The sequence below is a fragment of the Bos javanicus genome, chromosome 19 (genome assembly GCF_032452875.1).
Source record: "Bos javanicus breed banteng chromosome 19, ARS-OSU_banteng_1.0, whole genome shotgun sequence".
NCBI lineage: Eukaryota > Metazoa > Chordata > Mammalia > Artiodactyla > Bovidae > Bos > Bos javanicus.
In genome coordinates, this window is record NC_083886.1 from 55,610,612 (window position 1) to 55,634,517 (window position 23,906).

Genomic DNA, 23,906 nt, shown 5'->3' on the forward strand with positions numbered 1-23,906 from the left:
TGGCATTCGGTCCCATCATTTCATGGGAAATAGATGGGGAAACAGTGGAAACAGTGTCAGACTTTATTTTTCTGGGCTCCAAAATAACTATAGATGGTGACTGCAGCCATGGAATTAAAAGACACTTACTCCTTGGAAGGAAAGTTATGACCAACCTAGATAGCATATTCAAAAGCAGAGACATTACTTTGCCAACAAAGGTTCGTCTAGTCAAGGCTATGGTTTTTCCAGTGGTCATGTATGGATGTGAGAGTTGGACTGTGAAGAAGGCTGGGCGCCGAAGAATTGATGCTTTTGAAGTGTGGTGTTGGAGAAGACTCTTGAGAGTCCCTTGGACTGCAAGGAGATCCAACCAGTCCATTCTGAAGGAGATCAGCCCTGGGATTTCTTTGGAAGGAATGATGCTAAAGCTGAAACTCCAGTACTTTGGCTACCTCATGCAAAGAGTTGACTCCTTGGAAGACTCTGATGCTGGGAGGGATTGGGGGCAAGAGGAGAAGGGGACAACAGAGGATGAGATGGCTGGATGGCATCACTGACTTGATGGACATGAGTCTGAGTGAACTCCGGGAGTTGGTGATGGACAGGGAGGCCTGGTGTGCTGCGATTCATGGGGTCGCAAAGAGTCGGACATGACTGAGCAACTGATCTGATCTGAAAATCACTGCAGATGGTGACTACAGCCATGAAATTAAAAGACACTTGCTCCTTAGAAGAAAATCTATGACCAACCTAGTCAGCATATTAAAAAGCAGAGACATTACTTTGCCAACAATGGTCCATCTAGTAAATGCTATGGTTTTTCCAGTGGTCATGTATGGACTTGAGAGTTGGACTATAAAGAAAACTGAGCACCGAAGAATTGATGCTTTTGAACTGTGGTTTTGGAGAAGACTCTTGAGAGTCCCTTGGACCACAAGGAGATCAAACCAGTCTATCCTAAAGGAAATCAGTCCTGAATATTCATTGGAAGGGCTGATGCTGAAGCTGAAACTCCAACACTTTGGCTACCTGATGTGAAGGGCTGACTCACTGGAAAAGACCCTGATGTTGGGAAAGATTGAAGGCAGGAGGAGAAGGGGACGACAGAGGATAAGATGGTTGGATGGCATCACTGACTCAATGGATATGAGTTTGAGCAAGCTTTGGGAATTGGTGATGAACAGGGAAGCCTGGCATGCTGCAGTCCATGGAGTCACAAAGAGTCGGACATGACTGAGCAACTGAACTGAACTGATAATATAGGTACGTGTATAACATATAAAAAGTTCTCTGAAAATGTTTAAAATAAATCAAAACTTAAAAGAGGTTAAGTTTCAGTTATTGAGAAAGTTAAGTCAAACATGATGCTAAGTAGCGGAGGCACTGCTCTACTAACACTGCTGTTTATGCCATGTGCAATGTCAGAGAGCATGGCACTTACTCATTGACATGGTCCCGTTTGAGCTAATTATCAAAATAAATCAACTCAAACTTCTACTGTGCTAACTGACTCACTGTATTATATCACCTTATTTATAACTGTAGCTTCTCGCATAAGAGTATTCAACTCCTGGCCTCACTCAAATTGTTAAACTCTTTCGTACATCGCAGTAATGTGGCCCTGGCCCTCCTGGGCGCTGCTGTGTGGTGGCAGCAGCGTTCTCTGACTCCTGGGGACTCTGTAGTGGGGGCCACCACATCTGGCCAGGAGGTCGGAGACCTGCCTCTGGAAGCAGAGGCGGGACTGACCCCGCCCTGCTACTCAGGAGCTCTGAGCATCCGTTTCCTGACACAGGACTGTTCTGGAGCACCGTAGGTACTGACATACAGTCAATGCTGGGTGAAATGTCTGCTGTGTGCCCTTCCTGGATGCTGCAAGTTCAGGAAGATTCTGGGCACGTCAGCCCTGCCACTGACCAGTTATACGGTTTTGGGGACACTGGGCAAACTCTCAGAGCTTCAGTTTACTCGTTATGGACACGGCAGACAGCACCGACCACGACTGGAACTAATTCACAGGCAGGGCGCGTCTCAAAGCTGTTGCTGGTGAGGGTGCTGGTCTCAGGCCTCCGAGGAGCCGCGGGCGTGAGAGGGCCTAAGGCCAACGCGGGTCTGCCCCTTTGGCTACAGACTCCAGAGCAGGGGAAAGACAGGAAAATGCCGACGGTTAGCAAGGCAGGTCTGTGCTGTGTGTGGGCACCCGTACTACTCATACAGTGCATTTCAACACTCGACCAGGCCAAGCTTGTGTTATCTGACACACAGGTCCTGCTGGAAACTCAGAACCACCACCTCACAGGCAGTCTATTTGTTAATTTTTTTAGGCAGTTAATTTTGAGTGGAACCAGTAATAATGGAGATCATGAGAAAAACTTAGACCTTGGCGCTGCTCATATTTATTAATGAATTACCTAGCAGCACTGTTATTTATAATTCAAAAAAGCATTTTCCCCCCTGTTGTTTAGAAGGATATTAATAATGATTATGTTCTGTTCTGAGGCTGGTTATAGTTAGTACAGTTACTGACAAATTGTACCCAAAGGGGCAGTATTTTAGAGAGGATAAAAGGAGAAGATAAAAACCCAGTAGGGTTTGGAGTCAGCAATGAAAATACTCATCAGAACAGTAATAGAAAATACTAACTCTGTGTATAGTGGCGGGACAGTGTAATTCATGATCACTGTACAACCATAAGCAATCTGTTACTATTTCAAGAGAAAACAATCGCAGTGACAGGGGCAACAGAACAGTCGGCTGGCACTGAATCAAGGTGTAAAAGCTTCTCAAAATGTTAAAAAAAAAAAAAAGGAAATGGATAATTCAGAGCAATAATTTTGCACTTTTAAATGATAATGATAAGAAACCATTATTTCTTTTTCAAGATCATAATTTCAAAACAACCATGGACCGCACGCCTTTTGGGCCCTTCTGACCAGTGTTATGTAAATTCACACAACCACTGAGAGCGTGAGAGACAAAACGTCCTTTTTGAAAACTATGCTGTCCTTAAACATTCATTTACATGAAATCCATCTCTCACCATGGCTCTGCGGTGAGAGCTCCGAGGCAACCACGCTGGGGTCAGACACCCAGGCTCCCTCGAGGCCTGTCCTCGCACTAAGTCGTGGCCAAGAGCAAGCCACGTCAAGTCACACTGTCGGCCACGGTTTCTTCATTGTCAACTAACACCTGCCCTGTTCGATCATGAAGTTCAAATGAGATGATGTAAACTCTACGTGGAAAACTACAAATGCCAGGCAAAAGTGGAGCGCGTGTCTGCGCCTACAGTTACACATGACAGTCCAACAGAAACAACAACTTACAGTTAACCACAGCCAAGCTCTAGGGAGCACAAGCTCCGTGCCCGGCACTGAGCCCTAGCCATGTGGATCTCAGGACAGCTCTGCGAGGTGTGAACACTCACCCCTTGCCCTTCTCGTGGTAAGTATGAGATACCTGAGGCTTAAAGACATGAAGTGCCTTGCCCCAAATTAGACACAGCTGGTGACTGTGAGTCCTGCGTGCGCTCCCCCGCACTGGACAGTCCCCAAGCACGTCAAGCACCAAGTGAGGAGGCTCTGAGAACGGCTTCCCTTCTGCCGGCCCACCAGCACAGGGCACAGATGCCCCGGGTACTGTGAGAGCCACAAGCGTTCCTGCTCACACCTGTCAGGACAACCGATGCCAATTCCGGGCTTGGAGAATAAAAAGGAAGCCTTTCACACATCAATAAGTAAAGAGAGACGAATACAGAAAGAATATATCTCTTTTTATTGTAATAGTTGGCAAAGAGAAAGTTGAAGCTTTAAAGAAATTCAGTATCCTTTGGTTGTTCTTACGCAAACTGGATCAACGTTATAGGTTTAATCCTTGATTGGGGGAAATCAAATCAAAAGGAAAATCATAAAGCATTGTTTAGAAAGCTAATATAATATATATATTTTAAAAATTCTTTACTTTTAATTGGAGGATAGTTGCTTTACAATATTGTGTTGGTTTCTGCCATGTATCAACATGACTCAGCCACAGTCACCCACAGGGAACGTAGTCACCCTAAGGGGACATGTGTATGTCCCCTCCCTCTTGAACTTCCCTCCCGTCTCCCACTCCATCCCATACCTCTAGGTTGTCACAGACCACCAGGTATCAAACAGCAAATTTCCAAATTTTACTTACGGTAATGTGTATATTTCAATGCTCAACATCTCATTATTAGGGAAATGCAAATCAAAACTACAATGAGGCATCACCTCACACCCTTCAGAATGGTTATCATCAAAAAATCTACAAACAATAAAAGCTGGAGAAGGTATGGAGAAAAGGGAATCCTCTTGCACTGTTGGTGGGAATGCAAAATGATACAGCCACTATGGAGAACAGTACAGAGGAGAGTCCTTAAAAAAACTAGGAATAAAATTACCACATGATCCAACCCCACTACCGGGCATATACCCTTAGGAAGCCATAACTGAAAAAGACACATGTGTCCCAACATAACATTAGGCATTTTAGATTAAGCATATGCTAACTAAATGCAGATGTAAAACCAGTGATAAGTGAGGAATTTCACAGTGAATTGTAAAAAACAGATTCAAAGGCAGGGTTAGATTCTTTGTGTTTAACCACCAATTTTTTAAAAAGTCATCATCATAAACTTTGGGATTGACATAAAATATACCCCCCAAAATAAAGTAAACTCACCTTTGGTTTTTTGATCAGCAGCCTGGAAAAAAAAAAAAATCAAACTCTTTAGGAATACTGTGTAGAATGTACACATTCACTGAAAGTGTATAAGCAGACTTTAATATTAGAAACTTTAGAAACAAGTTTTTGCCCAATTACTTTATTAAAGTTTATTACTGGGAAAAAATTTATTACTAGGAAAAAATAATTGTCTACACGCTATTTTGTGCCAATATTGACCCAAAGGCAAAACAATCTATCTGGAAGCTCATTTAAGCTCTATATTTTAATACAGACTAAAACATAAACAGTTTTAACTATAAGATACATTAAATCAGGCAAGAACAAAGTAAACAGTGTAATTTGTACATTAAATGCCCTAAAATTCAAGCCTGATGGTAAGAATTACAGCAGGACTTTAAATTGTAATATTTATTATAGAAGTCGTAAAAGAACACTTGCCAAAGCTGCAAATATTGTTTCTAGCTTTTCTAACAAAATCAGTTAAATGGGCCTTGCACATGGTTGTTTTGGACAGTTCAGTTTAAATAAAATAGCATGGAGATTCTTTACTACCAGTGACTAAAAGTAAACTCAACATCCTTCAAAACACAGCTCTAATACTTCTTTTAAAGACATTTTGTGGTTGTCACCCTTTATCTATGTCACCAGCACTCTAGAGAGAGCGTGCTGCTGCTGCTGCTGCTAAGTCGCGTCAGTCGTGTCCAACCCTGTGCGACCCCAGAGACGGCAGCCCACCAGGCTCCTCTGTCCCTGGGATTCTCCAGGCAAGAATACTGGAGTGGGTTGCCAGTTCCTTCTCCATAGATTGAGCATACCGAATTTCAAAAGCATTAACCTGAACCTCTGTCATGTAATGGCTATGATAACACAGTGAGACACAGAGTGGCTACAGAAACAATGGAGTAGGAACTCCAGCCAAACCTTTTTCTGAGCACCTTCCTTCTTTTTCTTTTCTTCCTGCTTTTTCTTTTTCTTTTCTTCCATCAAATGTTCCTCTTTTTGTGTTTCTTGTTCTTTCTCCCTATTAAAAATAAAGAAAAGTGGTATTAGCCTAATGTCCATTTAAAATCAATGATTTAAAATGAAAAAAACAAAACAAAACATGAGCTGCCAAAAGTTGCAAGTCAAGCAAAGTTCCACGCATGGTACGAAGAAGGATATTTTGAGGAGAGGCGTTAGACATGGCGGGTCACCCCCCGCCCCCTCCAGGGATCCACTTCTCTGTAGGTGCCAGAGCACACTGCCACTGGTGGCAGCCATTCACTCGGCCCACATCTGCTGAACACCAACCTTCTAGCAGGCAGTGCACCAGGCATTAGAAGACAAGATGGAGAAAAAGACATAGTCCCTACAGTCCAGCTCCAGACCAGTATTTCTGTCTCAGGGACCACCATCATCACACTTTCCAGATTAAAATTGCAGACTCCTGGGTCCCACTCTAGAACAACCAAGTCAGAGTCTTTGGAGGCGATTCTTAGGCACACCTTGTTTGTTCGACAAACCAATTGTTTTTTAAACAGAGCTCCCTACACAGCATGGGGAGCTGCTGGAAGGGTACATTGAACACAGGACCGAGCAAATCCCGAAGAGTAGGCAGCTTATGAGCTACAGCTTAACGTCGCAGAAGTGTCTTGGCTGGCACAGGGTGGGCTGTTGTCGGTTATCAACTCACCGCCTGTCAGCTCCAGATTCACCCTCCAGCACACACCATGCAATGATGGATGTGTTCCCTTAAGCCCTTCTTCCCTGTGAGCGCCATGCAGAAGTTTCCCAGTGCAGGGCCCCAGAAGGACCTGCAGGAGCCAGGGGCTGGCCCGCTGTGAGGTCAGCATATGGCTCAGAGGACCCCAGGGGAAGACTCTGGCCACGGAGCGAGAAGGGGCAGCCTCCTAGCAACCCTGCAGCTCTGGCATGATCCAGGGTCGGCTTCCAGTGACCCTGTCAGCACACACCCTGCAGGCCTCCTGCTGCTTGCCACGCTCCCACTCCAGTCTCTATGGTCTTCTCCCCATGATGCGGCTGTGACCTTCCTGATGGGGATGCCACGTGCTCTGTGCCCATGGCACTGACCCTGCCCCTTTGCGCACCGGCATGCCCGGCCATCAGCAGCAGCTCACACCGGGAAGGCTGCCACCAGGGGCCCCTACTCCTGTGTACCCGTGTGATGGGCTACTGGTGGCGGCTCTCCCCAGCTGGAGGAGCACTTCCTGTGACCACCAACTGCCCACTGGCTGACCTGGGCGATGCGGGGAGCCGCTCTGCCACCCAGGGGGCTGCACTACTGCTTCTTCAGGGGGTGTGAACCCCAGCCTCGGGGAGGGCCCCCTCCAATTGGGCCTTCCTCAGGCTCTCTCCCTCAGCCCTAGCTAGCACATGGTCTTCTCGAGTTCCTTTCTTACCACAGTTTAATTGGGCTTCCCCTAGTGGCTCAGTGGTAAGGATTCTGACTGCAATGCAGGAGCAGCAGGAGACGTGGGTTCAATTCCTGGGTCGGGAAGATTCCCTGGAGGTAGGACATGGCAACCCACTCCAGTATTCTTGCCTGGAGAATTCCGTGGACAGAGGAGCCTGGTGGGCTACAGTCTATGGGGCTGCAAAGAGTTGGACATGACTGAAGAGACTTAGCATGCACAATTTAATTATTCTTATAATAGACATTCCCTGTTGATATTGCCATGCAGTCTCTGCCTCCTCAGTGGGCCTGGATTGACACAGGTGGGAAGGAGGACTTAACAGAATAAGAAGGAACAACACACACAAAAGCCTCAGTACAACAGCGCTATCCACCCAGCACTGTTGTTTAATTTCTTAATTTTGAAGTTTGTTTTTAACTTGTAAAAGTGCTTACGACTACTGCACGCATAGGGGATCTCAACCTAGCGTCAGTCTGTATATATCTGAGTAACATCATAAGGAAAATAATTTAAATCAGCTTGATGGAGGGGGCACCTAAGAGACTGTCCTTGTTGGGCTCAGTTGTGTTCAACTGTTCATGATGCCACGGACTGCAGCCCACCAGTCTCCTTTGTCCACGGGATTTCCTGAGCAAGAATACTGGATCCTGCATTTTTAAGCCACCAGGAAAGCCCACCTAAGAGATTACTCTTCCTTTAAAACAGTGGTTCTTGGCCTCTCATCAGAACCACCCAGGAAGTGGACTTCCCTGGTGGTCCAGTGGTTAAGAACCTGCCTCCTTAAGGCAAGGGCTGTGGGTTCGATCCCTGGTGGGGAAGGCGAAGTAAGATCCCACCTGCTATGGGGCAACTAAGCCTATGAGCTAATGAAAACCCAGGGCAGCAAAAAAAAAAAAAAAAAAGAGCAACTTTTTTCACAGAACGACCCCCCTTCCTCCACAAACTTCCAATGCCGAGGCTGCAACTGTTTTCAGTGAGATCAGGGAACAGAACTCAGACATCAGGAGTTTTATTTAAAAGCTTCCAGATGACTCCAATGTCCAGCCAAGGTTGAGAAACAACTTTTAGAAGGAGGTCAGTACAGTTCTCAAGCTTGGGAAATGTTCATTATCTAAGGTAATACCTTCTAGGAATCTTTTCATGTTAAAAGGTGCAGAGACACTAAGAAATCTGTGTTTAAATATTCTTTCAAAGCACAGTCAAGCTCCGCGAATGATGCACTGGTGCTGGAATCACCACGCAGTTGCCACATGTCTAGGGAAAAAGGGAACAAATAAAAACTAGGAATGCCGTGACTGCTGAAGGAAAGTTATATGGCTCAAAATAGCCAGGAGTTAAAACTCCCCTCCAGGTCCTTCCCACCATTCTATGCAAAACAAAGAACTCTCTCACCCGAAGGGGGAAAAAAAAGAAAAGGACATTAAGGTTGATTAAGCCCAGCTCCCAGCCAGTCCAGCCTCTGGCCGATCTCCAGGATTCCTTGTCCCAGCCGCTTAAGAGATAACTACTCCGAAAAACCTTGGAGAAGAACAGGCCCCCTGAAGACAGCAGCTTTCCACATATATGCCTATATATACTACTCTTCTCTTGGGCTAGTGCAGCAGCTCGCTAATCTGGCTGCTGCCCCTTCCCGCCTCATTAAAGGTGATCTGTTCCTGGAAAGTGCCGGTCTTGGTCTTGTTCCGAACCTCGCCTTCTCTAACTCCCTTACCCTACAGCTGCCCCACTTGTGCATGCTTTCTTAATCTACAGCACAATGAAAGCCTTCAATTATCTTCTGATATCAAATTTAATAAGGTAGGCAAGTAGAGCTACCTTTTAAAAAAAGGTATTCTATAGAAGATGGAATAAAAATGATTTTTGCTTAATTTTATTACTCTGAAAGTTATATTAATTAGAACCACCTATTCCCCTAGCAGTACAGTTTAGGGGCTTCCCCTGTGGCTCAGCTGGTAAAGAATCTACCTGCAATTCGGGAGACCTGGGTTTGATCCCTGGGTTGGGAAGATTCCCTGGAGACAGGAAAGGCTACCCACTCCAGTATTTTTGCCTGGAGAATTCCATGGACTATACAGTCGCAGAGTTGGACAGGACTGAGCGACTTTCACTTTCATAGTATTGAAATAAAATGCTGGAAATAAACATCTCATGTAGCCCTGAGATACCTTACACTTTCCTGCCTGAGGTCATGTTTCTGTGACTAAAGCATGATTCAAATGTTTGAACTTTAAGAAAATTTCATCTAATATTCCACCTAACTAGCACTACTTTCTTCTATCTCCTGGTATACAATTTATGCCATTTTTCATTTATAATTTTTTTTAACAGCATTGAATCTCACTTTTATTTATAAAGTAATACATGCTCATGAGAAAGCATAAAGAGTACAAAAGATATGTAGCAAAAAGAGATTCTTCCTTCTCCAGGGTTCACAGGCTCTCTCCATGGAGATAACACACACTAAGAACATTCTCGATGTGACTGTATAGTCGTGTACCTTTAAAAATGCCTGCATTCTTGTATCTTGACTTATCAATTTGAGATGTTAACAGTTTGCTGCTGCTGCTGCTGCTGCTGCTAAGTCACTTCAGTCATGTCCAACTCTGTGCGACCCCACAGACACAGCCCACTAGGCTCCTCTGTCCCTGGGATTCTCCAGGCAAGAACACTGGAGTGGGTTGCCATTTCCTTCTCCAATGCATGAAAGTGAAAAGTGAAAATCAAGTCGCTCAGTCGTGTCTGACTCTTCACTACCCCATGGTCTGCAGCCTACCAGGCTCCTCCATCCATGGGATTTTCCAGGCAAGAGTACCGAAGTGGGTTGCCATTGCCTTCTCTGATTAACAGTTTAATTTCTACAATGACGGAGGTGGATGTGGTTCTTCAGTACCCCAGTCTTCCACCCTATCACCTGTTGTTCAGTCGCTCGGTCGTGTCCGACTCTTTGTGACCCCATGAACTGCAGCACGCCAGGCTTCCCTGTCCTTCACTGTCTCCTGGAGTTTGCTCAAGCTCAAGTCCATTAAGTTGGTCACTGCTGCTGCTGCTGCTGCTGCTGCTGCTGCGTCACATCAGTCGTGTCCAACTCTGTGCGACCCCATAGACGGCAGCCTACCAGGCTCCCCGTCCCTGGGATTCTCCCTGCAAGAATACTGGAGTGGGTTGCCATTTCCTTCTCCACTATGAAATTAAATCAATGAATGGCATTTGCTTTAAAAGCAGTATGTTAATGTTTGATGCAGAGCTAGGTAGTACACGTTGCGGACATTTAACCTGTGTAGCTGCTTTTCCCAGAGTTCCTAGTTGTTTTTCTTTCCCTCTTGCTCTATCCTCCCTACAAAAATTCTGTTTTTGGTTTTTACATATCCGCCCTCCTCCAGTTTAAAAACAGGAGCCCTCTCTTCAACCACATTGCCCAAACTCCCTTCAGAGCCCTGGTCCAGGTCGCTCTGTGCTGGGAGCACTATGCTAGGGTTTTCTAAGATCCTCGTCATTTCATTTTTTTAAAAATTTTAATTGTGGTAAAATATACATAAAATCTGCCATCTTAAACCATTTTTACGTGTAAAGTTACAGTCCCATGGTTGTATAACCCATCTCCAGAACTCTTTCCATCTCGTAAAACTGAAACTCTGCCCATGAAATAACTCCCCACTATCCCCCCCATCCCCAGGCCCAGACAACCACCCGTTCTATTTTCTGTTTTTATTAATTTGCCTATCCTAAGTACCACACTGTGGTTTTGATTTGCATTTCCCTCCTGATAGTGGTGTCAAGCATCTTTTCACATGCTTCTGGGACCTTTGTATCTCTTTCTGGAGCCTGCTTTCATTATGATTTAATTGTTCCTTATATGTAACTCTGTATTACTGTGTCATTTCCATCAGTGCAGTGGGAAAGGAGAAAACAGACTAAGCAGAAGGAACAGTGTGTGCAAACTCACCACTGCCCACCCATGAATGCTGACCTGAACTTATTAACTCCATCATCCTGTGACCTCCCTTGTCTTCCTCCTTGAATGATGCCCTCAATTATGCTGGAATTGGCTACCTTTTTGTTTCACTGATGGCTTGACTGAGCATAAATTCTAGGTCGAGAATCAAGTTTGAAGGCACCACGCCCCTGCATTCCAGCATCTGCTACCTACTTAAGAGATGTCTGATGTCGTTTTGCTTTTTAGTTCTTTCTAGGTGATTTCCTCCCAAAGCTTCCTGTCACCCCCAGGATTCTGAAATTTCATGATGATGTGCACTTCAGTGTCTTTCTCCGCCATTACTGGTGCTTAGTATTTGGCTGATGTTTTCAATATAGAGGTGGTACTTTCGGTTCTCTGCTTTATTGAAAACATCTTCTGCTTTCTGAACAACATATTAAGTCTATTAGATGGATCATCATAATTTACCTTTATGTTTTCTACTCTTTTTTTGCTACTGTTGCTCTCAATTTTTAAAGACTTGATCTTTCAAGTCCTTCTACTGAGTTTCCTATTCCATGACATTACAATTTTACATTAACTTTCTTGGTTTTTAGTTGCTCTTTTCCCACACCACTGTGTTCTTGTTTTATAGATACAAGTCACTTTTTTATGCTAGCTGAGGGGATTAATTAGAGTTTATCTGAAGTTCTTTCAATTTTCTGCATTGTTTGTTTCCTTTCTGGACACTACCTCCCTAAGGAGGCTCCCTTTGATGTGAATCTTTTCTCAATTGTCTGGTCATCTTTGGTTTGACCATTCAAGGTACCAAAAAACCAATTAGTACACAGGGAGCTCAACCTGGTGCTTGGTGACAACAACCTAGAAGGGTGGGATGGGGTGGGAGGTGGGAGTGAGGTTCAGGAGGGATGGACTACGTATACCTACGGCTGATTCATGGTGATGTACGGCAGAAACCAACCCAACATTGTAAAGCAATTATCCTCCAATTAAAAATAAATAAACTGATTCGTTTTGAGTGCATGGGGCTGGACTTGCTTCCTTATGGGCTTTGCTTTAGGAAGACTGTTTGGGGAGCTGGCTAGTTTGCTAAAGTAGCCTCAAAGAACAAAACATGCAGCCTTTCCCTTGATCACAAAGGGTGAATAAAGAGTGTTTTATTCAAAGTATTAACTACTAGATCTTAAGCATCCAGAACTGCTCAAACATTAGATGTCACTATTCTGCATTCTGACCATAACCTCCTACGCTTACTCCTGTTTCCACTGCACCCGTTCATTATCTTTACGGAAACCTCCTGTTCCCTGACTTCCACTTCCTTGTCAGCTATTTTCATCTGCTCCTTTCCTAGAAAGCCTAAACCTTAAGATCATCTCATATGTTCACTACACAACTAGCATGTGCTATTTACCATGGTAGGTAGGCATCAGGGACACAGAGAAGGGGTGACTCACTTAACAGATCCTCTCTGAACAGTGGCAGTATAAGCCCTCTGGGATCACAGCAGTGACAAGGAGGGGTTAATACGCTTTTCAGGCTATTCATATAAATAATGCCTCAAACAAATGATGACTATTACAACAGTGAGATGACACAATGCAATGAGAGCTTAGGAGTCTGCTGGGTGACGCCCCCCTGCTCATGTTATCCGGTAGAGCTAAGGCCCTGCTTTTAGGGAACACTGTGTGTTTCCTCCTGTACTCTGGGCTGTAAGCACCTTGGGGGCAGGACTGTCTTCTGTCTCTGTGGCACTGAGAAAAAAAGCCTGTCATCATGCAGGACATTGCTGGTACCAATTTCTGGTCCATAAACTCAGGTGAAAAAAAATTTTTTTAACATTTTTATTTATTTATTTGCCGCATCAGATCTTGCCTTGTAATGCTCAGACTCACTGGTTGCAATGCGCCCGCTGAGCTGTTCTGTGATGTGTGGCATCTTACTTCCCCAACCAGGGATCGAACTCGCGTCCCCTGCATTGCAAGGTGGACTCTTAGCTCCTGGACCACCAGGGAAGACCCTCAGGTGAAATTTATACTGGAAGAACATCTTCAATAAGTGTACTTTCTTTCCCAGGGAAACTTTATTTCCTGAAATGACCAAGTAATATTTAATACATTTCTATCTACCTTTTGAGGCTAGTAAAATATTATAAACTGTATATTTTTTTTTCCTGTGTGGAGAAGTTGTGAGGTGGATTTACAAGTCAAGCTGTATGGGAAATAAAGAAGAGGGATGGCCAGGTTGGGAAAACTGCATTTTAAAATTTTAATTAAAAAATATTTATTTGGCTGTACAGGGTCTCAGTTATGCACAAGGGATCTTTATCTAGTTCCCTGAACAGGGATTGAACTCCAAGGCCACTGGACCACCAGGGAAGTTGCTTAAGTTAAATTTCAACTTAAAACTTTCATTTAAATATATATGGTTTTACACACAAGTGTAAATGTAATCCTGTGCATTTTTCCCAATATAAACTTTGCTTTTGTTTCTCATTTGCCTGGCATCCCCTTACTCACTTTCTTCTCTCTCCACACCCAAGTCAGCGGCCCACTCTCCTCCGCCTCCCTTCCAGATAACCCATGAAGCCACTGAGTTCATATTCTTCTGAGCCTTTTGCCACGTTCATGTAATTATATGGAATCATACACATTTATGTATTTTTGCAAAGGATTTTATCTGATCATTGTTTTGTCATACAGAGATCGTGTTATATACCTTTTTTTGCATCTTGTTTTCCTCATTCAATGTGTCTCTCTCTTTCCTCATCCATTCTCCCAACTGACAGACCTGGTCTATTTAATGATGATATCTCATTATTACTTTATTTTGCATTTCTCTGGCTATTAGCGAGACTTAGCACTTCTTTTCCTTTCTTTTAAAAAAAATCTTTTACTTTTGGCTACATCAGAGCTTAGCTGCGGCACGCGGGCTCTTCACTGCAGCACACAGGCTTCTCTCTAAGCTGTGGTGCGGCAGCTTAGCAGCCCCATGGATATGGGAGCTTGGGCTTCCCAAGTGGCGCCAGTGGTAAAAAATCTGCCTGCCAATGCAGGAGGTGCAGGAGACCCAGGAGTGATCCCTGGGTCAGGAAGATCCTCTGGAGGACGAAATGGCAACTCACTTCCAGTATTTGTGTCTGGAAGATTGCATGGGCAACAGAGCCTGGTGGGCTACAGTCCATGGGGTTGCAAAGAGTCAGACCAGACTGTGACTGAGCACGCACGTGTGTGAGATCTTAGTTCCCTGACCAGGGATCAAACCCACAACTCCTGCTTTGAAAGGCAGATTCTTAACCACTGGACCACCAGGGAAGTCCCTAATCTATCATTTCTAATGGCTACAAAATATTAGATCAGATCAGATCAGTCACTCAGTCGTGTCCGACTCTTTGCGACCCCATGAATCGCAGCACGCCAGGCCTCCCTGTCCATCACCAACTTTCGGAGCTCACTACAAAATATACCATGGTGTAAATGTTATCATATTCTATTTTGCTTTAAGTCTTATTAAATGTTACAATATTGCTCCTGGTTTTTTATGTCTTGGTGTTTTGGCAGTGAGGCCTGTGGAATCTCAGCTCCCTGACAAGGGGTCAAACCCAAACGCCTGCACAGGAAGGTAAAGTCTCAACCACTGGACCACCAAGGGAAGGCCCCCATACTCTACCCTGTTATTCCTCTATTTATACACATTCACTTCATTTCTAGTTTACCACCACCACAATAACTCCAGCTTTAGTCTATCTGGCTTCTGCTAAAGAAAACAGCATTGCTTCGATTAGTGGTACAGTTTATGCTTCAGGAATAGTGGAAACTAGGAAAAGAGAAATCTGATATGGGGCTCAACTTCAGGACCCAGAGCAAGTATGAAGGGCTAAAGTGGACATAGATTATCTGTGCTTTGTGTGGGGAGACATACAGTAATGTGTCCCTACTCTACTGAATGCTATTGGAAAGAAAATCTTTTTAATAATCTGGATTTTCAAGATGCATATTTCTTTTATTCTCAAATAGTTTAGCAACCACCGGATTAGAAGGCTTTAGGTGGAGAAAGAAGCCACTTATATTTTGGAAGCAGCTAGAAAAAGAAGGGAGGGGAGGCAGGAGACTGCCTGTAAGTGGAGACTCTAGGTATCAATCATCTCAGTATTCCCAGTTAACTACACCTTCTCCCAGAGAAACATGGTTTGAAAGATGAAATTATGGCTGGAGATGTAGCTACCCTATGCAGAGGTATTCTAGGTGGAAAGTGTTCCAAATTCCAGTGTTTTATTAGTTAATTACTGTCTTTTTGCATACACACAAAAGAGGGTGGGCTTGTTTTGGCTGGGAGGTTTAGTCACCAGAAACTGTAACCCAGTTCCACCTGTAGGACACATCACAGTTTATGCTCTGAAGTCATACTGGTTGGACTCCAATGTCATGTCATTAAAATATTCAGTAATTCAGTGTGTGTGCACGCACTAGCTAATTTAATTAGAATTTCCTGGCAGTGTTTATGTTAGGAATAAATGTTATCAGGCAAAATTGAAAAAGGAAGGGGAAAGAAGTGGTATCCTGTCCAGTCGTCACAGAAATATTTCAGGTTCTTAACTTTTCAGAATGTGTTTGAATACCTGCTATCTGTAAGGACATACTCGCTTACACCCTTCTAGGCAGTACGAAAAGGATAAGATGTATTAACAAAACAGCCTTAGACCTTGAAGGGGCACAGACTCTAACAGGAAACTGACAGTGAGGCTGGAATTATGCTTAATACTCGACAGAGTATGGAAATAAACAGAATAATGGAGTAGACGGCTTAAGCTTGAGATTCAAAGTCACAGAACCAGGTTCTAAAGTAGGTCACTGGCATAGGAGGTCAAGAACCTGGAGTCTCAAGTATGGGCTGGATTGCATAAAAAACCCACACAGTTGTTCAGCATGATCCCAAGAGGTGGGGTAGAAAAGGGTACCACAGCTCTGACAAATATTAACAGGAGTAGAGGGTGGAAAGAAGAATTTTTATTTGAGGATCAAAGAATACTGTAGTCAAGGAGACTCTAAGGTCTCCTGCTGGTCACACCCTTGTATGATGCCCTCCCCATGAGCATGGGAGGAGCCTATGACTTGCTTCTCACCATTAGAATATGGCAAAGGTGATGGAATACCGCTTCCTTGACTACATTAGAAAGCTCCATCTGTGTTAGCAGACTTGCTTTAGCTCCCTTTCAGGGGTCAGCTTTGAAAAAATAGCTGCCATGAATTCTACTGCTACAAGGAAATGAATTCTGCCAACAGCCCGAGTGAGCGTGGAAACCCACTTTTCCCCAGTCAAGCCCTCTCTCCCATGAAAACCCAGCCCTGGCCTTGACTGCTAACCCATGCTTAGCCACCTCACCCTCAGAAATGGTGAAATAATAAATGTGCATTGCTTTCAGTTTGTGGTAGTCTGTTATGCAACATAAAAAACTAATTAGGTCATGCTGTAAGACTTTGGGGGCCACTCAAGATGGAATAAACCCACCACAGCCTCTCTGCTACTGACTATAACAAAAAACTGGATGAGGTACAATACACATACAAAAAACCCCAAACTGTCAAAAGTAAACAAAAGCCAGTCAGCCAGGTGGAGGAGTCCGAACTTGGGGAGGCGGCCGTATGGGGGCGAGCTTCTCACTTCCCCTTCTTCTCTTGCTGCCTATTTGTTGTTATTTTGACCGGAGGTCGGCTCTGGTCACAGAGCTGTGCTGTGGCGGCCCAGGCAGCTGACGCCAAAAGAACCTCATCTTTCTGAACAAAGAACTAGGAAAATGAGCTCCTGAGAGCTAGAGAGTGTGGCGGACCCAGAGAGCAATCGGCTGGAGGAGCCCCCCAGACTCTGTCCATCAACTTCCAGTTCCGGTTCCCCTTCGAGTCATGCATGTGTGTGACAGACCCCAAACAGGAGCAAAGGTTTGGAAAACTGAACTATAATTTCAACTACCCGTCCTGCTCCCCGCAGAGTCCTGAACTAACCCTTGAGTGGCACACACATGGGCCCGGCCCAAGGCAGCACAGCATAGTGAAGGCTTGGGAAACTGAACGACCTTCGAATCACTACCCACACAGCGCCAGACGGGCTTTGTGGTCTGAACCTAACTGGCTTGATTGCCTGCTAAACAAAAACAATAAAGTAAGTAACAACAACAACAAAATCAACATGCTCCTGAGGAGTTTAATAGCACTCAAGGCCCATACAACATATCCAGAAGGTCCCGGATAAAACTCAAAATTACTCTTCATACAAAGAAACAGGAAAATGTGGCCAAACTGTCAGGACAAAACTCCGGGGATGCTAACTCCCAGGTGACCTGGCTGTTGGAATTATCAAAGCCTTTAAAAGTTATTATAACTATGCTCCAAGAGGCAAATAAAGGTAAATGCCCTGGAAACAAATAGGAACACAGATGTTCACAACAGATAAACAGAAACTATAAAACAGAACACAGTGGAAATTTTATTTATTCATTCACTTATTTTTCATTTTTTGGTTTGCAGGATCCTACTTCCCTGACCAGGGAGCGAACCCTTGTCCTTGGCAGCAAAAGCGCGGAGTCCTAGTCACTGGACCACCAGGGAATTCCCTCAGGTGGAAACTTTAGAACTGAAAGACAAAATATCCGAATAAAAAACTTCACTAGATGGGCACAATGAAAGAATGGGTGAGAGAAGAGAATTTGTGAACTTAATTTGAGCACAAGAAATGATCTGATCTGAAGAACAGACAGAAAAAAGATAAGAAAGTGGAGTCTCAGGGAGCTGTGGGATAATACCAAAAGACCCAACACTCATGTCATTAGGGTTTCAGAAGTAGAGAAGAAAAAGACTGGTGAAAAGTAGAGGAGAAAAATAAATCTGAGAAAATAATGGTGGAAAATGTCCCAAATTTGGTGATATATATAAATTTACAGATTCAAAAAGCTGTGTAAACTCCAAATGAGATAAACTCAAAGAAAAACCACACTCAGACATACCGTAATATTAAGTACAAGCAGCCAGATTCAAACGGATATGTGCTGCATAGTTCCATTTACATGACAAACTGGAAAAAGAGAAAAATCAGAGGAACATAAAACAGACCTGTGATTGCCTGGTGCTGGGAACGGAGAAGATATTACTACAAAGGGACAGAGCAAGGAAACGAACTCTTTGGAGGATGCCAGAACTAGTCTGAATCTTGATTATGACGGTGGCTATATGCACCTATAAACATGACATGTACACTGTATGGATTCATTGAAACTTATAAAACTGTGCACCAGAGACTGAACTGAACTGTATGTAACTTTTTTTAAAAAGTGAATAAAAACAAAAATAAACAAAAGCAACAAAAGTAATGATTTGTAAATGGTCACAGGGAGCAGACAGGGGCTCCGGAAAATGTTGAATCCCTCTCTCACGCAACTCCTTCCCTCTCCATTCCTGGCCTAATGAGAGACGGGGCTTCAGCTGAATGGAGGGGGGGGGGACATGGAATGAGTTGGGAAGAGTACAGAGCTCAAGATAAAGGTCTTCATTTTCCATAGACCAGGGTACCAAAAGGTACAGAGGGAAGCTTTGGAAGAAAGGACGAGACGCTGATTGGGAATGCTGACTGCAGGAACCTTTACTTTGGAAGGATGCAGAAGCATCACTGAGATCTGAGCAGAGGCATGGCAGAACCAGCGGGCCTCAAGGTATTCCAAAAGAACTCTGACACTGGTTTCATTTAGTGTTAATATGGACTTCAGCTCCAGGATTTCTCTCAGCACTTACAACTGTGGCTAAAGCACCAAACCAGAACAAACCCAGCAGCACCCTCAGTGGGAGCAATCTGACTGACCAGACTTCTGATAAGCACACGTGTGCTGCCTGCTGTCTAACCACTGAGACACACAGCCACTTCCCTGTCCCACCAGCCCTTCCCAACATCTTGCAATCTTCTTCCACTGGCTTTTTATCACAGAAAAATGATCTTCCCCATCTGGTAGGCTTTTCTCTGAACAATGAAGGTGATTACCTCCATCCGGTATTTTTGCCGCTCAGCTTCCTTTACTCCCCCCATTGGAAACTGTACTCCAATTTCCGCGAGTACCAGTCCTTCTCTCATTCTGAGGCTCCAGAGAGGCGTCTGGCCAGTCCAAAAGCACTGCACTTCCTGGGCCACGGTGCCTAGATACAGGGCAACTCCATGCACCCCACAGGATCACAGGAATGGAAGTCGAAGGCCTTGACCACAGAGGTTCTGGAAATGAAGCTTACGCCGAGGGACAGAAGCTAAGAAGCAGAGTGAGAATTAAGTCTTGGTAATATATATCCTTTGAGCCAAGGAACAAGTCGCTCCTGTGGCCTGCTACCTATGAGTCCAATCAAGACACTCCCTGGAATGTGAATCCTGACATGAGGGGCAAGCAGCTGAAGCAGATCCATCTCAGAGACCGTGACCTCCAGACCTGCCCACCAGCACTTGCCGCCTAGGCTCTGCAGGCTGTGGAGACTGGCTTCTCAGCTTTTCCTCAATGATGTCAGCCACCTCTTATCCTTCCTAAGTCCTTCTTCCACTCCCTACTTAATTTGTAGAGTCACTTTCTGTTACATGTAACCAAAGAATCTTGATAAATACAGTTTACCAACAATTTATTTACTTTAGACTTATAAAAGTGCTGACTGGATCTAGCACTATTTAATTACGATTCTCAAAACTAATCACATTCAGGAAACATTCTTAACCACTACAAAAGCTGCTTTAAAATTACTGTATCACATATCAATTACAAATATACAGGTTAAAAGTAACTTTTCTTGAGGGGGCCGGGCCATGCAGCATGTAGGATCTTATTTCTCTGACCAGGGATTGAACTCATGCCTCCTACAGTGGAACTGCAGAGTCTTAACCACTGGACTGCTAGGGAAGTCCTTAAGTACCATTTTGTGAAAATTTCATTTCTGTTTAAAGTAGACTCAAATTAAGTCAGAAAATGACACAATTTTTATTGTTGCTCCACTTTCATCATCAGTTTTCATAATGATACTTGAACATGTGTAGTTTAAATATGCTTAAAATAATAGACACAATGCTCCAACCATCTCACAGATACAGGCGTCCCGGCTGGTACATTCTGGTATGTAAGCGACAGTGAAGTGAAAGTCGCTCAGTCCTGTTGACTCTTTGCGACCTCATGGACTATACAATCCATGGAATTCTCCAGGCCAGAATACTAGAATGGGTAGCAGTTCCCTTCTCCAGGATATCTTCCCAACCCAGGGATCGAACCCTGGTCTCCCGCATTGTGGGTGGATTCTTTACAGGCTGAGCCACCAGGGAAGCCCAAGAACACTGGAGTGGGTAGCCTGTCCCTTCTCCAGGGTATCTTCCAGATCCAGGAATTGAACTGGCGTCTCCTGCATTGCAGGCAGATTCTTTACCAGCTGAGCTGCCAGGGAGCCAGAAGAGACAGAGTGGTTATTAATAATGATTGGGATTTCACTGAAATTTTAAAATAGGTACTATGTAACCAATGACAAGAAAGCTTGACCAAGAAGCATCTCCTGACTACTAAGGAACATGGAGGTGGGGAACCGCGCTATTGACTTACTGCCGCCCAGCTTCACACTCAGTTTTTTGCCAGCTCTGTGAAGACCAGGACCTTTAAACATTTTCCTTTGCCAGCTGACAAGACGTTAAGCTTCTTCAATAGAGGGTGCTAGAGAGACACAGCAGGAAAAGAGTTTTGCTCTTGGCTGACTCCTATAGACCCCTCATTCTGCTGCTCTGAGGAACTTCCCAGCAGTTTCCTCCCAGCCCAACCTACCCCTAAGCCTCCTCACCACCTCATCATGCTCCTGACTTTTTTGCCATCCCTGAGTCACAGCTGTACCCTCTCCAGAGGTCTGGACCTCAGCCAGGAAGCTTTCACTGGGCACCCCATCTCAGCCCTGGAGGCAGTGGCTACTCCTCATTCCACGGTGCCTACAAAATTTAAAGCTTTCTCTATTTCTAATTAGCAAATCCCTCATTACTCCAATCCCCTGTTAGAGTCATTGTTGTTTAGTCGCTAAGTCGTGTGACTCCATGGACTGAAGCCCACCAGGCTCCTCTGTCCATGAGATTTCCCAGGCAAGAATCCTCGAGTGGGCTGCCATTTCCTTCTCCAGGAGATCTTCCCAGCCCAAGGATTGAACCCATGTCTTCGGCATTGGCAGGAGGATTCTTTACCGCTGAGCCATCAGGGAAGCTCCCGTTAGAGTTGGGAATTCTTTATTAAACTTCCCTTGTTCATATTATCACTTGGTTTCTCTCTCCTGACTGATAGAAGAATCCTTAGAGACTATTTCAATCGTGTCATCAAACTGGAGACTTTAATACTGCCACACTAATGAATAAGTAGCATTCACAGACATGCCTAAATAACAAATAAATGACACCAAATATAAAACTACAAGTTAAATTTAATTAGTAACACACAGACCTCAAGTATGAAACCTGACAGGTGGGAAAGAGAACTCTATTTGTCTGAATTTGCCTAATATCACTTGCCCCGTAGTTTTTGTTTGATGCCATAGTATTTCTAATCTCTAAAGACTGTAATCCACCTGCACAAATTCAGAAAAGGTTCTCCTTCAGGATTAGGAAGTAGAAAGAACAAAGTCCCGGCACCATATAACCACTGGCCAGTCACTGAAGTGATGTAACAGAGGCCTGGGGTGGTTATCAGTGAGAGAAGTAGACTGCAGATCATTTCCAGGGTAAACTGTATTTTAAAATATTACAATTCTGTGGACTGAAAGGACTGTTAACTGTGGACTCAATTTTGGGAGCCACTAAAGTAACTTGTGCTCAAAGTTGGATTCTAATTTGGGAGAGCAGGCAAGTGCACAAGACCTGGGTGGAAATAGCTTTACGACAATCTGCACGAGGGAAAAGTCGAATAAAAAGAGATGATACCACTGTCACCGTCTACTCAGCCCCCTGACCCAGAAACATCTGTGGAGCCAGGGTTTGTATGTGAGGAGAGCAGGAAAGAAGGTCTCAAAGGTCTGTGCTGGAGTCATGAGCCTGCCTAAACGGTTTCTACAATGAAGCCTAAGGCAGGAGATAAATTCTGGGACCAATTGTATTTGTGCAGAAAAAACACAGGTACTAAAAGGACTGTTAACATTTCACATTAAAAATGTGAAATGCAAAGGCTCATCCCAGAAATGATTAGGAAGAAAACCTACCCGAAAAATACCAATTATTTAAAGAATTAAATTTTCTATTTTGTTCTTTAAACATACACTAGGTCCATATGACCAAAAACAAACAACAGAGTCTAGACAGACATCCTACGGGAACCTAATTGAGAAGAAGCGTGTTCTATAATTTGCCATGCTGCTCTTTACTCAAGGTACATGGACATGTATGACCTGGTGTCCAACACTATGTTCACACATCAGTTTAAAAGAGCAAATGTTTCTATTACTCTTTCAGTCAGCTCACTGCTAGTGGCCACCATTTTGGTTTTCTGATTTTTTTTTTTTTTTGATAGGGAAGAAGTAGATTTACACTAATATAAATCTTGTAAGAGACGGAAGTGGGCAGGCAAGGGAACTCTGCCTCTGATTCAGAGTTCACCTCCTTAAAGGACTTTAACGGAACCACATCTGGCAATGGGTCAGTATAGGTGCTCAGAGCTAACCTACCATCTGTCCTAAAGTGAAGCAATGAGCAACTTACTAAATTATGTTACAAATAACGATTCAATTCCTCACTGTCCTTTATGGCTCCTCATTAACCATGAGAACATGCACCAGTTCTGCAAAGGAAGAACTTTCCCTAACACTCAGGTCCAAAAGCAAGTTTTCCGGGGGACACCTCCCCCAGGTGACAGAGTCAGGAGCTGGTCCTCTCTTATGCCCCAGAGCATGCACACAGCCAAGAGTGTGATGGGAAAACTTGGGGAACTGCCCCAAACTCAGCAATTCTCTCGGCAGCCAAGGCTTTGGTCCAAATATGAAGGTTTCTGATGGTTTTGCTGAATGCAAAGATAAAACGTAGAAAATCAAACAATTCTCCAAAAATAACCAAGTTCAACTGAAAAATAAATACTAAGGCAGCAGCAGACAGTTTGAAGTTGTAGTCTTTGAAAACACTAATGATAGCAATAGCTGTCATTTACTAAACTATGGGCTCGAAGACGTTTTCAATAGTTGACCTCAATGACTCCTCAAAACAACTCTGTAGAAATCGACATCATCTGCGTCTTAAACGAGAGGCCCCTGAAACTCAGAGGATCTCAGTGAGTAGCCCAACGTAACACAGATAGTGACTCTTAAGCATGAGCTCGTTCATCAGGCACAATGCACCCCAAAAGAGCACACGTGTTTGTTGTATGCAATCCAAGAGTGACAGGAACGTGCTTCAGTTTTAAGACCTGACCCTACTTTTTGGAAATTGAAGATTCCAGTTAGGATCATCTCTTAGATGACACATTAGTTACAGTACTGGCGCAGCCGCTATAAGACCCCAAAATACAACATCCTAAAGACGATTCTCCCCCAAGTCCAAAGGCTGGCCAGACATCTTTGCTCTGTGAAATTATCTAGGGACCCAGGTCTTTTCATTACTAGAAGAGGAAAAGAGGCACTGCAGAGCAAATCATTTCTTTTTGGTTCGTGCCTTGGAAGTTCATCATTATTTCTGTTTATATCCAGTTAACCAGAATGTATTCATCTCCCCGTTTCTAGACACAACTACTACAGCCAGGGAAATCTAGGTGTGCGCATCTAAAACTTCTTTCAAAAGGAAGGAGATAACGCCTTCCTGGGGAAAATTAACAAGGTTCCCAGTAAATCTTGCAGAACAAATCTGTTACAAAAATGCCAAATTTT

The 23,906-nt window shown here is 44.1% G+C and overlaps 1 protein-coding gene across 7 annotated transcripts in view; it reads right to left on the reverse strand.

The window, feature by feature from the left end:
* TNRC6C (trinucleotide repeat containing adaptor 6C) overlaps positions 1–23,906 on the reverse strand; it is a 115,292-nt gene that overhangs the window by 70,213 nt on the left and 21,173 nt on the right. For 6 of the 7 annotated variants that reach the window (XR_009731465.1, XM_061392680.1, XM_061392679.1 and 3 more), the window contains exons 2-3: positions 5,611–5,710; positions 4,684–4,705 (exon numbers count right to left, since the gene is read on the reverse strand). Coding sequence is in view for 6 of the 7 variants with exons in the window: in XM_061392680.1 (XP_061248664.1) it covers positions 4,684–4,705; positions 5,611–5,673 (85 nt within the window). In the remaining variant the exon portion in view is untranslated. Of the gene's footprint in view, positions 1–4,683; positions 4,706–5,610; positions 5,711–8,226; positions 11,143–23,906 lie in introns of those variants that run through there. The other variant, XM_061392676.1, reaches the window with a different exon arrangement.